Source organism: Arvicanthis niloticus, chromosome 28, assembly GCF_011762505.2.
Source record: "Arvicanthis niloticus isolate mArvNil1 chromosome 28, mArvNil1.pat.X, whole genome shotgun sequence".
Classification (NCBI taxonomy): Eukaryota; Metazoa; Chordata; class Mammalia; order Rodentia; family Muridae; genus Arvicanthis; species Arvicanthis niloticus.
In genome coordinates, this window is record NC_133436.1 from 6,302,578 (window position 1) to 6,321,671 (window position 19,094).

The 19,094-nt window shown below is 35.8% G+C and overlaps 1 protein-coding gene across 7 annotated transcripts in view; it reads right to left on the reverse strand.

The window, feature by feature from the left end:
* The window catches only part of Qki (QKI, KH domain containing RNA binding), a 109,955-nt gene that overhangs the window by 22,811 nt on the left and 68,050 nt on the right, over positions 1 to 19,094 (reverse strand). For all 7 annotated transcript variants that reach the window (XM_076926636.1, XM_076926634.1, XM_076926639.1 and 4 more), the window contains exon 4: positions 9,560 to 9,703. In XM_076926636.1, the coding sequence (XP_076782751.1) occupies positions 9,560 to 9,703 (144 nt within the window). The remainder of the gene's footprint in view (positions 1 to 9,559; positions 9,704 to 19,094) is intronic.

The window sequence follows — 19,094 nt, forward strand, 5'->3', positions numbered from 1 at the left end:
TTAGGACATGTTCACATTTTGTGGATCAAGAAGATAATTACTCTATAGATTCATTTTATGTATAGTTCCCATTATTAGGAACTGAATCTGTAACTGGCTTCTCCAACGCTGCAGCTGAGGTAACCAATCCTTTTAACACAGAAAAACAGGGAGTAAAAGGGGACAAATGTCTCATACTCTCACACGGCTAAAGTAATCACTTTTACAACACCCATCAAAGGCATGTAAGTCACACTGTAAGTCATACTGTCTGTAGAAAACTGAATATAATAATTGGTGTTTGGGGATGGGAGGGATTAAAGGTCAAAATTACAAGAGGAAAGCTGCTACCATGCAGAAAAATAAACACTAATGCCAAACCCTGTTCAGACAGGTTTTGTCAATAAGAGATACATGCATGTGTGCACCAAGTCCATCTGCCCTTTCAGTGCCACAGAAGAGAATCTTTAGAACCAATGAAAAGACTGATACATTCACAACCAACTTTTATCTAAATGAGACTTACAAATTAAAGACCCAATTATTGAAGAATATACATTCATATACAAGGATACTTAAGTAAATATGAGATGTTCACCAAAACAGACAATATCACTGGGCTATAAATAGGGCTGTGGGTACAGTTCAGAGGTAGAGTGAGTCCCTGCCAGACATACTTGTGAGGCATAGAGCCCTAGATCTACCTAACAAATTAAATAGGTACATAATATAAAAATATAATCATATTTTAAAAGACAAAAACACATAGAATGTATTCAAGAATACTAAATTAAAAACAACCAATGAGATACAAAGAAGTTCTAAATACTACAAAAGAAATTAGAAAATACTTTGAAATAAATAGTAATAAGTAGCATAACCATATTTCTATCTATTGAAGAAAGGTGTCAGATTACTAACCTTTTACTTTAAAATGTCCAAATAAAGTTAAGTTCAAATAAAGCAGAAGAAAAGCAGGTCAATGAAACAGAAAAAGAAAAAGTTAACAAAAATCAAAACTTGAAATTTAGAAGATTAAAAAGTCTGATCAAGAAAAATGAAATCACAAATTGTTGACATCATGATGAAAAAGACCATTGTTACAGATCCTATAGCTTTACTAAGATAAAAAGAAATTATAAATGAATTTTATTTGACCACTAAATGAAATATTTTGACTACTAGGATATTAGAAAAACAAAAGAAATTCTGAATGTCAATATAACGATTATTTGTATTTAAAAGCTTTTATGCTAATACAAAAAGGGGAGAGGTACATCACAAAAAGAAAAAAGTATTGTTTGATATGAATCAAACTAAAAGTAAAATAAACTTTGAGAAACCCAGTAAGAGACAAGAAGCTGGGTTAACTTAAAAGCATAACCCAAACCAACTACTTTAGTAAGTACATAAAATACCAAGAACTGAAAACAGGTCATGATACCATGCCACAAAAGTAAAATGACCAACCAACCAACCAACCAAAACAAAGCTAGAAATGTGTAATGTATGACAACATTAATGTAGCAAAAGTAAAAGAAAAAAGAAAACATTGAATACAGAATTGGGAGATGTCCTCCTAATTTGGTTTCTGTTGTGGTAAGAAACAGACTAAAACAAACATGAGGAGGAAAGCTACTTGGATCACACTTTACAGTCCCACCACCAGGGAAGCCAATGCTTCCAGGCAGCAACTCAAACAGCCACCATGGAAGAATGGTGCTTACTGGCTTGCACCATTCATGTACATGCCTTGTACAAGCCCACAACAATTACAACTAGAAAATACACCCCAGGCATGCCCGCAGACTAATGCCATGAAGGTGATTTCTTAACTGAGGTTTCCTCTTCTCAGATGAGGTTAGTTTGTGCCAGGGTAATAATAAAATAACCAATACACAAGATAATGTCTTATCTTTCTGTGAGATAAAATATAAAAAACAATTTGAAAGGTTCTACGTGGAAGTGAATCTTTCCATAGCTCACAAGTCTGTTAACTGACTTGTAAATAGATGAGTGCTATGCAAAGACTTTAAGAACTCTGCCCCCCAATAAATTTGGTAACAGATCAATTTATTTTTAAAGGGGCCAAGTCTTCTAGTTCTAAGAACATAGTTCAACATAGATGTCATAGGCCTTATGAAATTTCTGTGATGTAATTACTAATATAAACAATTTGTAGAAAATCAAAATCATAAGTAATCATTTTGTCCAGAGCCTAATTGGCCAGCAAATACAAAATACTTTTGACATTTTGCAAAAGTTATTTTAAAAGTCCATTTAGGAAAAATAAAAAAAAATAAAATAAACTGGTTTGCCAATGATCTTATAGTCCAATAATTCCAAGTAATACTAATGTTCTACTATAAATGTACCTAAAATAATGCTGCCACTGTATCAAGCCCTAACACAAGTCATTATTTCTTCCTATGTAAGCTCTGTTTAATGTATCTTCATACATTACATCTTCATACATCTGCTATGGCAACCTAGCGCCTTGAAACTGTTTTTCAGAGCTATGGAGATAACTCAATAATTGAGTATCCACCTTTCTATCATCACAGCGCTCAGCTCTGAGAGGACAACTCCCCCCCCCCCCAAAAAAAAAACCTCCTCCCATTTATAAGATACATTAGGGAACTTATATGAACCTACCTCAAAATTCCAATATTTTTAAAATGTCAAGAGACTGTACTATACAGCAAAGACTTTAAAACCAAACAGTTCATTTCCTCTTCCACCACTTTCAGAGAACCTGGTGTGGTGCAGTTCGAGTTTTATTTGAGTAAAATAATAAAACTGAATGATTTCCTTTAATATTTGACATTTAAAAAATATATCAACTTTACTAGCTTACTAGGGAGAATTACTTGAAAGGACAAGAGAGGATACTCTTCCAACTCAAGGAAACAGATACATGTATTACAGAAATATTTTATGGAGGCCTAGCATGATGGTTTCAGATCTTAATATTAGAACTCAGGGTAGTAGACTGAAACAGGAGGATCCTGAGCTTTAGGCTGGGCTACACAGGAAGACCTTGCCTCTCCAACCCCACTTTTGCATACCCTCAAAGAAAGGAGGTAGAATTATCAACAATTTCTGTTAAGGATAAGTATCTAAAGACTTTTGAGTATATTTGTGGTAGATACTTGAAGACAATGAATACAGACTTGTACAATAAAAATACTATATATAAAATGAGAAAAGGTACTCATACCTACTTAATACATGGTCTACCAGTAAACTAGAAAACAAAAGGATTAAAGTAATATATCAAAACAAATGTGAAACAAAAACATTATTTGGCTACAAAAAAGTCTTCTAAATTGTTGGGGGCCGACTTTTAGCAGAAAGCAGCTATCAGCTTTGCAGCCATCTTGAGCCATATACCCTGACATGAGACTTGGATTACAATAGCCTACAACAGCTGAGCACACTCCGATAATCTTGGTTTAGATACCTTGGATGTGTGAGATTAAAGGTGTGTGAGATTAAAGGTGTGTGAGATTAAAGGTGTGTGACTTAAGAGTATGACTTAGAAGTGTAGAGATCAGAGTTAGAGATAAGACCTAAGGGCATGATTATAGGTGTGACCAAAAGGCATGGCTTAGAAGTGACACATATAAAAGGCAGAGGCAGACGGTAGAGAATCAGACACTTTTAGGAGACACTTCAGAGAGTACAACTTGGAGTACAACTTGGGGTAGGAATTAGGCATTAGGTAGCAGGCAATTGGAAGAAGTAACTTGGAACTTGGAGGCACTAGGGACTAGGAACCAGGGACTAGGAACTTAGGACTTGGGACTTGGAGAGAAGAGAGACTGAAGAATAAACAGGATTGAACCACATTCTGTCTGGTCTCCATTCTTCGAGTCCGCCCTCACTCTCTCTCTTGCTGAACCCCGACCTGTGGACTAGAGCGGCAGCTTGGACCAGGATACAGTGAGCGGGGCAGCCCAGGCCTCAACATTTTGCTCGGGCCGCGACATATTTTGGCGCCCGAACAGGGACTAGTGCGGGTCTCAACACTAAATATCTGATTCTAATGAATGATGTGTGGCCATTGCAAAACCTTTATTAATTATGAAGTTAGGTTTGAATAGTGAACTATTTTCTGGAGGGAAACCTGGTATATCATTTGTTGTATGCTTACTGGCAAAAGGAATGAAATCTACTTAAGGTTGTTTTAAAACTCAAATTTAAGCCCAGCATCATTGATGTTATAGACCTTCAATCCTAGCACTGTGGAGGCAGAGGCAAGAAGATCTTTTGAGCTTCTAGAACAGGTGAGTCTTCATAGTCAGAGCTACATAGTAAAACCCTGTCTCAAAACAAAACAAAAAACAAAACAAACAAACAAAAAAAACTAAAGTTAAAAACCATAAACACACTTTTGGATTTTGGATATTGCTCCAGAAGGTAGGAAAGTATTTGATGAGCATGCATGTGGACACATAAAACTGGGTATAATGGCACATATCTAGATTTCCTGTGTTCCTATGGAGGGACAGGACGCAGAAACAGAAGAACACCTGGACATTCATACTCCAAGAAGCCTCATATACTCAGCAGGAACAATAAACCCTACTCAAGCAAGATTAAACGTGTAGAACAATACCCAAGGTTATCCTCTCACCTCCCTACGTGCATCCCCATTCAAACAAAGGAACATTCCCTGTATGCACACACATAACAACTTTTTTAGTTTAAAACACACACACACACACACACACACAACCAAATGTGACTTACTAAATATTACATTTAACATTTCAAATATAGACAGGTTAGAACTTTGTCACAAGAAGTTGAGAATATAACGTTTGTCAGGTTTATGAGCCTTAAGATCCAGCAGAGATAAAACCACAAACAAAATACTTAATTTCATTTAACTATAAAGCTTAGATCAAGCAATGCTGACAGTGTTCCATGCCTCACCCCACACCACCTAGATTCAGCTTTCTCACAAAAAGGGCATAGAATTGTCCTTTTATCTTTCTAGAAAAGACTGATGCCAAATGTAAGAACAAAAACAATCTTAAAATGATATCATAAGTAAAATAACATCCCCCCGCAACAAGATGAGAGCAGAGAATGTAGCATTTCACTTCAAAACATAGCTAGAAAGAAAGAGAGAGAGAGAGAAAGAGAGAGAGAGAAAATAAAAGAAAAAGACGAGATGAGACAAGAAATAGAAGATGAGACAAGAAGAGAAATAGAAGTTGCTGCATTAGCTTGTAACTCCCAGCACTTGAGATTGTAAGCTCCAGGCCAAGCAGGGCTAAAAAAACAAAACAAAGCAAAATTACTCATATTTTCCTACAGAACTTGGCTGTGGATGTAAACCCTGAGAAACACCCAGGTTTGAAACCATTAGACAGCAAGCATTTTCTGCTACACTAGTACAAATTTCCTAGAAGGTAACTTAGGAGTAATTTTAATCCAGTTTTATGATGATATGCACTTTCAGTCCTATGGCTCTAAATGCTCAGGATATGATGGCTCCATGTTCCAATCAAATTCCTGTTTGTTACTGCCATATGAAACAACTCATCTGGTTTCTCAATTTTCACATTTCTAAACCCAGTTTCTTTGTCTCTAACAATGTAAATATAAAAGGCAGCATCAACTGCTTTAAGGCATCACAGCACCACATATCATACTATATTAAGTCTAATCAAAATTCCTGTCAACTAATTTCACCTTTAAAATAAATCCTTCATCAAACACCTCCATCATCCTTGACTCTAGTTCAAACAACTTTTGTGTATCTAGCCATGACCTATTCTGAACAAGCACTTGAACTGAATGCTTCCTACGTGGCATCTGAGCTTTCACCACTGCTCTCAAAACCTACTAGCTAAGGAACCAGAAGAATCCATTGAAGCAGGCATCAAATCATGCCATTCCTGTCCTCAATCTCTCCCAACAACCTATTTCAGAATAAAGACACAATGCCTTAACTTACCTTCCTAATTACCTCACACATATCTCCAGCTCACTCAACTTTTCTGGGCACCATGGTATTTTCTAAAAAGGACATGACCACTGCAGTTTCTGTTCTTGGTAACTAAGAAAACTCCTAAGATATGCAAATAGTTGTACTACACATTTCAGTTAGGTATTTCTCAAAATCATTTCTTCAAAAAGCATTTTGTAATCATTAACTCAAACAGCATTTCCTCAATCCATAGTTCTCTATCTCCTTTATTGTGCCTTAGAGATATACAAAAGTAAACACTCAATGTAGTATTGTTATAAACCCATGCATAAAAACACACACATTTAGTCAGGTTAATTTTGTTTCTGGAAACATTGTAAAATATTTAGACAGGCAGCCTCTAACATTTCCTTACAAAGATAATATCTATAATGCTATTAATAAGCAAGAAACAATAAAAATGATTGATAATAGCATAATCATACATATGTTGGCATTTAAAGCATGTCAACTAGGGGAAACCATGAATAACACTATTAATGACTCTTTCAGGACATAGAAAACTGTAGTTGTGTAATGTCACACTAGAAAAATTATTCTAGCTTCTACAATATGCACTTAGAAAATAAACAGGTAACATTAACATCAGAATTCAAGTATAAGTAGAAGTCATCTGACTAATTCTAGTTAAATTTCTGAATTTTCTTTTCAACAAATATAGCTAATATAAATAAACGCTGTATTAGTTCTCCCTCACATGATGAAGTTTAAAACAGCTGGTCTTACAGACCCAGAAAGTAGGATAGTGAATACAAAGACAGAAGAGTGTGTGTGTGTGTGTGGGGGGGGGGGGGTATTTTAAGAGGTGCACAATTACAGGTAGATAAGAGGAATAAACTCTAGTGCTTTGTAACAGCAGAATAAATACAGTTAAAAACAATTTATTGTTTGCAAACAGCTAGAAGACTTCCAACACAAAAGAACTGAAAACAATCTGAAGTGATACAAAGAGGGAAGGGCAGGGAGGTAAGAGAGGAAGTAAGAGCAGAGACAGCTAAAACTCAGGGTCACTTGAGGGATAGTACAGAAACCTTCTATAGTAGAAGCTTCACAAAATATGTATGAAAGAAATGTAAATGACAGGGAGACAAAGTACCAAGCAAACACCTCTCACCAGTGATCAAATGAGACATCCAGTCTTTGAAATGCATTGCATTCAAGTGAGCTCATGGCAAAGGAGCTCCATAGAACCCCAACAACCAGGATATATTGCTGAAGCTACTTACTGTCTGCTCTTCACAAACTGATGGAAATGTCCTACCTATTGCTGGAGGCAATACCTAAATAACTCATTCAACAAGAAGGTAGGCTGGTGCCCACCTAGAACCTTCACTCCTACTGACTGGTGTTCATGGTAGCAGAAGGACTCTGCACACTACAAGAGGAGCCAGGTTAACCCCAATCCAACTACATACTGTTTGATCTGTAATAGTAGCCTATTAAATACACAGGTGCAATAGTGACAAACATTATGGGAGTAACAACCACTATCTGACTGGAATTAAGGCCCACTCCATGAGATGGAACCCATGCCCAACACTCCTCAGATGGCCAGGAACCTGAGACCAGAAATCCAAATATTACTGTTCTGCTAAAAGAATGCAACAATAAAATGTCTTTTAATGACATTCAGCTGTACTCATAGATTAGTGTTTTGCCCAGCCATTATCAAGAAGCAGTAGAAAGGAACAGCTATAGAGACACAATTGGAAAATGTACAGACGAAGAGCCCTTGCTTGGAACACTCAGTCCTAAATGGAGTGTTTCCATTGAATCCCTCACTTCTGTGCTCAGGGAACTCTGCAGAAGTGCAGTGGGAAATATTCTAAAACGTGCCGCAGCTCTCGTGTCAAATTCAGAGGACAACCTCCAGAACTTGGTTCTCTCCTACCACTGTTGAACCTGGGACCAAACTCAAGTCAGGCTCACTGATCAACAAGAAATTCCATAAATGAAAGAGTGGGTACCCCAAAGTCTTATCTCACCACTAGTTTTTTTCCCACTAAATTAAAGAGGCCAAAATTTTCTAGAATTGACTAATAACCATCAAAATCAATGTTCTTTTTCTAGAATATCTTTTAGAATAAAAGTAAATTTAAAAAGCAATGGCTAGAAAAATTACATGCTTAAACAGTAAACCATTAGACCATTTTCTTTTTGCTAAACACATGTGTTGTTAGATACGCAGCACTGTGATACTCTCCTGTCTATGAAACTGTAACCACAAGTCCCCTTTGCACTGCTTTTCAAGACCACGCAGTTACTAAGGAAAGGGAAGAGGATAAGATTTAACAGTGTGTATTTACAAACAATCTACATGTCCGTGTTCCTTAGGTATCTATCGACAGAATCCATATCAAATTCTTTCCTTACAAGGAACCAATTTTGTCAAAGGAATGGGAAAATGTTTCTAATGTATGAGCTCACTTAGAAAGTGGACAATGAGGACAATAAAGAGCAATATATAGTGAGGACAATATATCACTGGGACATAAACAACAGCAGTAGATCCCAAACACATTCATGGGAGCAACAAAATGGCTCTGGTGACAGCATACTAACAACAGACTTTCGTTGCTTCTTTAAGAGCAGCCAACTGAAATATTTCCATGTTATTAACATGAGAAAGATGGCTTCATAATCTACTTAAAATCACTTTCTTCTCATTTTCCATTAAAAAAAACAATACTCTGATATTATGCATCAATATAAAAAAAAGTCAAGAAGAGCTGAGGGAAGAAAACAGGGAGAAAGAATGTCTTACATAAGATTCCTAAATATGACCTTTAACAGTGTTTGTTAGCTGATAAGTGTAAAAAGCATTTAGATTGGTGCTTATGCAGTAAAACTCAGCTTTCAGTAAGAACACAGATTTTACTATGCAATTAGAAAGTTTTACTATACAACATTAACTTATTTACAGAAAAAAATATGCTGGAAGAAAACCTAGCATATGAGCAAACTCTACTTTCCCACAGCACTAGTTACACTAAAACTAGTGAATTACTGAATTACTATTATTTAACCTTTTTTCATTTTGTTTTTTGCTTGTTTGGTGTTTTTTGAAACAGGGTCTTTCTACATAGCCCTGACTATTCTAGACTCACTATGTAAACAAGGCTGGCCTAGAATTCACAGAGATTTGCCTGCTTCTGCCTCTTGGGTGTTGGAGAGGGACTGCATACATGTGTCACCATGCCCAGCATACCTAACTTTAAGAAAAAGAAAACAGAAAACAAACAAACCAAAAACTTTTAGCATCCTGATTGCTAAATCTAGATTATTCTCCTCTTACAGCAACTTAAAAGTCAACTGTATTTTTTAAGAAGTAGGCTAATTAGCCTTGCTTCTCTACCACATCACTTCCTTCACAAAAATAAGCAGGGATTCCTGGTTAAGAATTTGAAAAATCCTGTCTTTTATACTATATGTTTAATGAGCCAAATATTATTTTTATATTTGTGGTTAAATAAAATCTCTAACAAATAACAACCCATCCTTTATTAACATTACATTTTCAAGTCAATCTAAAAAGGAAAAGGTAAAAAATTTTTCAAAAGATGAAAATTTACTTACTGCAGGTACTAGTAACTTCTTCACTTCTTCAACCGCTCTCTTCAGCTTGATTTCTGCTCTGTTCTGAGCATCTTCCACAGTGATTAGTACATGTAAATCTTCATTTAAATGCTCCCAATTGGGCTTGCCTCTATTTTGCTCCTCCTTGACAGAGAGAGAGAGAGAGAGAGAGAGAGAGAGAGAGAGAGAGAGAGAGCGAGCACAATGTTACTAATACTTTCTTTTCAAAGACAGAATACCCCTTTTTGTAAGATGCACCTAGTGCCAATTACTTAAAGCCATAGTTTCTAGGATGACAGTACAAAGCTTTTCAATTATTTTCCAAAGTAAACAAAAGCCTTGCAATGGAACTAGTCAGTCAAATGAGAACTCAGCAAACCGTCTTGCTGCACCTATTATATTCCAGCTGAGGATAAAAGTGACCAAAACAATCACAGGAGATAGTATTGCTACTCTAAGAAACATGCAGTACCATTTTTTTTTTAACTATAATGAATAACTCTGAAAAGCATGGTACTTCTGTATTTTACTTATGAGAGAAGTTACCAAGGCTAAGCAAGTCACTTAGCAGTATCACGCAAATAAGCTGCCAATATGGGAAATAAATCAAAACTTTCATCCTCCAATTTTAGTGATACCTCCAACTCATTACAAAAGATTTAAATAACACCGGTTTCCAGTCAACCCTAGAAAAAGTATTTTGAAAATAGATCTCATCATGTAAATGAAGTACTGGTTTCTATATTTCAAGTAGTAAATGGAAATAAAGCACAGTAAATGACTAGATATTGGTTTAATTATATTTCCAGTGGCTTTTACTTTTTAAAATGTATATACAATGAAGAGCTGCTCAGCAAGGAAGCATCATTATTCTTTGGGGTATGGCCACTGCTGTTGCCCATGTTCCAGTGGATGTCTGTATGCCATGCACATATGGGCAGCACTAAACGGGCTTAGTGGGATTTTTAAAATTAAAAGATGAATATAAAACTTGGGGTCAATGTATGTGGGTATCCTGGAGGAACTGGAGGGGAATCTAGTGTGCTGGATTTGATGTGCATAGGGGTGTGTGTGTGTGTGTGTGTGTGTGTGTGTGTGTGTGTGTGATGTGTATATACAAAATTTTGAGATAGTAAAAAGGAAATAGTAAAAATAAACTCCACTCTTGCATTGTATTAAGTCCTAAATACATGTTTCATAGAAAATTATCTATGTCATTTCTTTGCTAGCTTCTGGTTACAAAGCAAGGAATGCATGTACATACTGAAAGCCTTATCAAACTATTTATAAGGGCACATGGCCACATGCACACTTACATAATTTATAAATATACAAATTCTTAAACTTGAAACAATTTAAGAATGTGATCATAAATATAACTGCTACTCAAATCTAAAGCAAATTATCAGAGGTAAACAACAAAAATACCCACTGTTAGACCTTTCTTGTAAAAGCCATTAGTCAATGTGTCAATTACAGTCAAAGAAAGTAAACTGTCATAATAAAAAAGGCTTTCCTATTATTTTTCACATTGAGGACAAACAATGAAGACAAAAATAAGATTTATCAAGTATAGTATTCTGCTTTATCAGTTAGTAACTTCTGTAGGAAAATGCACCTACATAGTAAAGGAATATGTTTCAAAGTAAAACAGAAATAATCAAACAGTATGTTAACTAGTAGCCCAAAGCCTATCTGTTTCATTACTAGATCATATCGCATTCCTTATAGCAATACATCTTGGCAGAACTGTATTAAAAAGTAAATTCCATACAATATCAATGTAGAGTAAAATGGTGTCATTGTATCATCAGAGAATCTGAAGAGCACTCAAGCCAAATACAAACATAACTAACAAATACAATCTGGCCATTTAAAATATTTTCGGTTTAAGAGATTATATAAATACCAATTAGTTCTATTTAATAAATGATAGTATAAGCTGTTTCTTTTTACCCAGGATGCATCATGAAGAGCATTGAGGATAAAGACTCACTGAATCAAAAAAATTGGGAACCCTGAAATCATTTGCATGTCAAATACAAAACATAAATACTTTTGTGACAATTTTAAATCTATATTTTAATATTAAAGAATGCTTGTATTCCTCACCAAAATTTGTATTTTTGTTTATCTTTATGTATCTATTAAGTAGACTTGGGAAAACTACCTGTATGCCTAACTTCATATATGTGTAAGAGACTTTCATTTGTAACTGAGACAAAGAACCAGGAACAATGCTCACTATTTGTTTCTATCTGAAACAATCAAAGTATATGAGGCAACAATTCCAAGCTACTAGAAATTAGGCATTGAAGAAAAGAAATAACAATGTTGAGAGGACAGGGACCAGCTGCAACTGCCCAACTTGACAATACTCAACAGCTTTAGTCTCAGCCCACTAGAAGATACTAAAAGATAGCAAGAGTAAAAAAGATAAAAGAGTCCAGGAGAGAAAAGCAGGCAGACCTCAGAACTGCTGGAGAGCTGTTAGGATCCCATCAGGTACTGTAACTCAACAGATCCAGATAGGCTGGGCAGAGGATTCTAAAGGTCAGGCCAGGAATCAGTTTCCAAAGAATTCCACATCATAGACTGTGAAACATCTCATGATTCATCAACAGGGAAACATTAAAAGGAAACAATTCAACTTAGTATGAGCCCCTATGCAAGTAATTGCCTAAAACATTACAAAATCAAGATTTAAGGGGGCTAAACTTTTTCCAACTAATTCAATACTTTCTAGAACAAAACTGAAAGACATTTATTTATAAGGATAAAAATAAATCTTTCCAACAATGTGAAAGTCTCTATTTGCTGTTATGTAGTCAGAAGTTAACAGTCATTAGAGCTGGGAGATAGCTCAGCAAATAAAATGTGAACATAGGAACTCTGTGAACACAGGAACTAAGCTCAGACCCCTAGCACTCTATAAAAGACATGTTTTGGGGAGAGGGTGCTAACATGTGTTGCAGACAGGCTCTAGAGGGATCAATGGCCAGGTGATCTATCTCAAACAATGGACTCTGGGGTCAGTGAGAGACCTACCTTAAAAAAATAAATAAATAAGTACTGAATAGACAGCTCAGTGGGTTAACAACACTGGCTGCTCTTCTAGAGAACCTGGTCTGATTCCTAGCACAGGACAGCTCACGGTTGCCTTATTTGTAATTTTAGACCCATGAGATCTGACTCTCTTTTCTGTTCCCTGTGGGCACTGCAGAGTACAGATATACATGCAGACAAAACATCCATACACATGAAATAAAACAGACAAGTAGATAAGATGGAAACCTAAGGAAAAAGATACCCAGCCTCATGCTCTTGTCCACACACACACACACACACACACACACACACACACACACAATGGTGGGGTCATTAAAGATTATAAATTGGACATTTACAACAGAAAAAATCAATAAAACAAATCTAGGAATGATATATTTATCATAAACAGTATTTATAGAAACAGTAGTATTTTACAAAAAAAAACCATTGTACACGTTTTCAAATTCATAATTCTAAAATCTTTCACTGTACTTTTCCTAACATTGTCCTCATCTATACAGTATCTATACTTTTGGAGTTGTTTGTAGTATCTCACTTATTTTAAGATATTTCTTTTCTACATTTCATTTATTATTTATTGCATGTATGATGTATATGGGGGATGCATGTCCCAGACCCTGTAAAGGGAAGTCAGGGAACAACTTTGGAGAATCCACTCTCTTCCACTAAAGGTTTCCAGGGGTTGAACTCATATAGTCAGATTGGTTCAGAAAGCACTGTCACCCACTCGGTCATCTTAAGGACAAATTCTAAGACATTCTTTTAAGTAGCACAGCAACATTTTTGAAGCTGGACATGTCTTATTAATGCTGAAGGGCGTCATGTATTGCCTTTCTTGCCTAACTACTGCTGCTGTGACCAGATACTTTAAATACTTTTAGTCATCTCTTCAACCAGTTTCTAGTCACAGAGAATGCTAAGAATGCTGAAAGATGATGGGGTAGGACAATCTTGTCTGCTGCTTGCTTAGAAGGCCATGGTCCATGGCCAATGCTCCTCTTACAAATACAGTCACAGAAGCAAGTATCATACCTTCTGCATTGCTGGTGCACACCAGACTCAGGGACTAGCTGTAAATATGAGCTCTTGCTTTTATATCAATCAGAAAACCTGGCTTCTAATTCAGGAAGCACTGGACTTCTACCAATATGTGAGAAATTGTGGCAACAAGCTAACTTGTTAAGTTTAGGTAAGATTAAGATTAAAACAAAACAAAAACAACAACAACAACAACAAAAAAAAAACAAAAAGAAAATCCAGACATTTTAGAGTTTCTGGCAATAAACTTCCAATAGCTTTGGGGAAAACATGATTATTCTTAAAAGTTGCTACATGCTGGGAATTGGTTCTAATACTTTGCCTTAATTTGGCTCCCAAAAGCTACCTCCAGACCTGAGAGTACCTACCCCCAGCTGGCTGCAATTGGTAATAAAGAATTGCCTTAAAGCCAATGGCTAAGCAGGGAGATGGAGGCAGGACTTTTAGATCTCATGGGCAAGGGACTAAGGGAGAGAGGGATAGTAACTGGAGATTGCCTTCACTTGGAGGGAGAGGAATCAGATTTAAGAACTGCAGGAGAAAAATCATCCAGCAATGTACATAGAAAGGGAAAGTGGCCCTATTCTGGTGACAGGGAGTGGCAGCGGCTGCCCAAAGGTAACAAGGCAGCAAAGATAAAATATAGATTTAGAAGGTGTTGCCAGGAATATTGGAGGAGAGTGTGCGCTAGTTGAGGGGAGGTTGAGAAGTGCCCAGACATTGAGCTAGTCAAGGCAAATCAAAATTAGCTGGTGTGTGTGTGTACACATGCATGTGGATGTTTCATTCATGAGAGCTTTTGGGTGGGTGCGTGACCCAAAGAGGCTTAACCATTTCACCACTACAGCTACATTATCAACACACACAACAGCACAGACTACTATGGCATAAAACATGACTGAATAAAAATAAACTGTGAACACTGATATATTACTATTACCACAGAATACAATGAATAAGATTAAATCTAGGAAAAACCTGTTAAAATGACACTGCTTTTCAAGACAATAAATGTGCTGTTTCTCTTTTCAGATTAGTATTTTGCTAATTTTCAGAGGAATATCCTTTGAGTTAATCTTCAGTGTCTTTGTTCAATAAATTTCATACCTATCACAGCTTGTCTTTATTGCTTTTATTTTTCTAGTTTTTCATCTACTTCAGTGTTCCTTCTTCATGACATGAAAACACGCCACTTTGAGGGACACTTAATTTTTCATCTTAAGTCGAATTCTGGAACACAAAGAACCTTTGAGGCTCCTGTATCTGATAAGACTTTTCTTATAAAACACATAGTGAGTATGCCAAGCACCCAACTTCATTCACTGTTCAGTATGGTGTTGTTAGGTTTGCTTCACTATGAATATGTGTACCTTCCTGTCACTTCTGGTACTTTCTACTTTACATGTTTTTCAGTGATAGTATTTGGTAAATACAGCATTTATCATGCCCTAGAATTTTCTATATAAAGAATCAAGTCTGAAAAGAGTTTTAAATTATCTTCTGTTCTATGTGGTGTTTCTCCTCTTCCTGTTCTTCCTCCTCCTATTATTATTATTATTTTAAATTTATGTATGCATTTATCTGTATATGACTATCCATAGATTACAGACAAGGCCACTGGATCCCAGGGGAACTGCAGTTACAGGTGGTTGTGAGCTGCCTGACTGTGGTCCTTAAAAAGCAAGCTCAACTCCTCGGCAAGAGCAGCAAGCACTCTTGACTCCTGAGCCACCTCTCCAGCTTTGTCTTTGATTTTTCTTGCACTGGCTATCTTTTCGTTCCAACAAGAATGGACATGATAAAACCAAACATCCCTGAGATCTTTGTGAGCACAAGAGGAAGACACAGTACTATTACTTTATGCTGCTCTAATGACTTTGCAGATGAACTTTAGCAAGTGGAAAGTGTTTCCTTTTACTTGTAGTTCCCTGGTGGGTGACGGGGGTCAGTTATGAATATATGGCCAAGTTTGTCTTTCTGCAGCTATAGACACAGTCACAATTCTGAGTTTTGACCCAACTGATATAATGGACTTCGTTCATTGACTGGCTTAGAAATGCTAAACAACTCTTGCAAAACATGTATCACTTGGTAAATGTTGCAGTAACCTATTTATATATTTCAATTAAACTCCCTAAAATTTGTTAGTTATTTTGCTATCTGTGACCATGGGAGATATGAAACTTTTCCTACATGTTTCCGTTCTAAATATCGAATACACAAAAGTATAACCTTTTCTTTATAGGAAAGTTTTAAAATACAGCTCAGACCTTAAGGATTTGTTGCTTCTTTTTTTTTTTTTTTTTGTAATTATGTTGTGATTTATTCTATTACATGTTTTGAAAATACCGTTCAAATGACACGAAAGTGTCAATTTTGTGTAGTTGTTGCTTCCTGATAACTTGTTTTTCAAAAAATCTATTATTCTCATATAAAATACCTAACTTTTGTCCTAAATTACCTCATGGAGCAAGAGATACTGGCACACACCTAAAATCCCAGAGCTTGTGAGGTGGAGACAGGAGGATTAAGAGTTCAGAGTTATCCTGGGCTACATGACACCTTGTCTCAAAATGTTACTCATGTAATGCATTCCCTTCAAGAAATTTTTAATAAATACAGGATCTCTAGTATATTCTTCACCTTCTCAGATACTGGTTTTCAGTATTTTCTACTTGTTATATATCAGCCTAATTAGAGCTTTATCTATTTCATCAGGACTCTGAAAGACAAAGAATCATTTTCATTACATTTCTCTGTTCTCCTTGTTCAATTTCAGTATCTTCCATCTTGTATTTCTTAGTTCCTTTTTAATTACACAGAGCTTAGTTTATTTTTGATGTTTCTAAGCTTGTAAAACATTTACAAATAAGTCCCTTTTAAACAAGTTTTTAACTTCACAATTTTTTTTGTCTTGTATTCTTTATAATCCAACTAAAAATGTTTTCTGGTTTCCTCCATATGTCTTGGCCAATGAGTCATAGAAAGTTGTATTACTTATTTTCAAAATATTTGGTATTTAATTCCTTGATGATCAAAGTTTAAGTTATACAATTCATCTTTTTATACCCTATGACAAGTATAGGTTCCACTGTAGTGCACTTAAAAGAAAATATAAAGTTTCTAATGATTAGGTAGAATATTTAACAAGGGCCAGAAGAAGGCCAAAGTGTTGAGAATAAAGTCTACCTCCTCTTCAGTCAAAAATAAAACAAACAAAACCTACTTCTGACTGTGGAATTAACTACTGTTTATGCCTATATTTAATTTTTTGGCTCATGTATAAAGCTGTATTTATGCTGTTTCATTATCATGATAGATTACAAAATATCTTTACAATTATAAAATATCTCCTTTATTTCCTTTTGAGAGTCTTTTATCTTACATCAATAGAGACACCTGCTTGCTACCTTCTAGAAATATTGTTTCTACATTTGTATTTTCAACCTCACAGTATTTCTCTTTTGGATGGTGTATCTCTTGATAGGCTTTAATAAGAGCAACCTGGAAGCTCTGGGATGGGTTTCTTCCACTGTTATTTAAGCAATTTGGGGCAGGGCTAAAGCTACAGCTACTCCATTTAATAGTCTATGTGTGCAACTATTCTGCTGTTCCTATGCTTTCTTTCAATACTTTCTTCTCTACCATATCAGATCCAGCAGTATGTATGGTTTTTAAACTCAGGCATTATATTTTTAATGGATGCATGTGTGCCTAGTTGTATGTCTGTACCAGGTGTGTGTGCAGGAACTACCAGAAGTGTGAAGACATCACATACCCTAGAACTGGAGTTTAAAAGTGGTTGTGTCTGGCCATGTGGGCATGTCTGCATGGGCAACAAGCACTCTTAACCACAAGGCCATCTCTTTAGCCTCACTGCTGTAGCATGTTCTAGAAATGCATTTTACTTTTAAACTTAACTTTGGTAACTTTCTAATTATAATTCTTAGTAATATTTTTATGGTTGCTATCATGAAGGGGAAGGTTATAATACAAATTTTAATTGTACATGATCTACTTACATTTACTTCTTTGCTATTTCACATAACAGAAATTTTATAACCACATAGGTCTATATATACATTGATATAATTAAAGAAATCTACATTAAATATTGTCTTTTATAAGAAATTATAATGTATCCAGTGAGGCTTTTTTATTTACTAGAATATCTACTATTACCAGTGTTAGCCATTTTCTTTTAAATAACCAATTTTTAATGACTAACATTTTTCTTTAGCCTAAAGGAACACTCATTCATATTATCTAGTGCAATCAGTTCTTGTGTCTTATGCTGGCAATCAGTTCTTGTATCTTTTTTCACTTTCATTTAAGAGACAGTCTTTGATAGTTAGATAATTCAGATAGCTATTTTAACTTCTAGCATTTAGAAGTTATTTTCCCTTCCCATTTATTTTCTGTTAACAAAATCAGCCATTTAATATTTCATGTATAATTTTCTTTTCTCTGCCTTCAAGATGTTTTCATGCAATACAGATAGTGAAACTAAACTAAACTAAACTAAAATGAAGGCCCTCACGAAAAAAAGAATGGGCTAGTGATCTGGGAAGCAAATATTCAAAAGCATCAAGGTTTCATTCTGAAGCAGAGTCTTTCTATGTATGGATATATGAATATATATGAATATACATGGGCTATATTTCACTTTTAAACTTTGCCTCAGGAGCTTTTTAACTATACTTCTAGGCAATGTTTGTATGGTTAAATGATCTATTACATTTACTACTTTAACAACATTTGAATTCATAATCTTCCTGTTTCAGCATTGTAAATATTGAGAATATAAATATGAACCACACTCAGATAAGACTGGCCGTTGGTATCTGGTGTTAAAGATCTGTTCTGATACAACTCAGTGTACACTGTGTTCTGTGTTCATTCTAAATGCTGCTGGTTGGGTATCTAAAACCTGCCTATTTATGTCTATCAACACATTTCGGAGGTTCTAAGCCATGATTTCTTCAAACATTTTTTTCCAGGCTTATCTGTTTTCCAGTTTTCTTGGATGCCAAATGTGTGTCTGTTAGACCATCTGAGGAATAGAGTAGCATCAACATGAAAGACGCCAGGAAGCACACATGACAGGGACCCCTTACCCTGGCCTACAAGCAACAAAAAGGGAATACAGGGAAAAACAAAACCTGGAAAGGGGGGGGGGGGGGGGAGAAAAGATTCATCCTATGTAAATGAATGAACCTCATGGTCCAGGGCTGTTGTACATGTGTTTCCCCAACATTCTAGGCCCCTGTCCATTCCTGGGATCCCTCCTTATAAACTGCTCCTATCCCACTGCCCTGTCATATGTCCCTGACACAGTTCTTTATTCAAGGACAGAAGAAGCTAGAAACTAAGTAGTCCCCCTCGAACTCTGATCTGCACGTATAGTATAGTATAGTATGCAAAC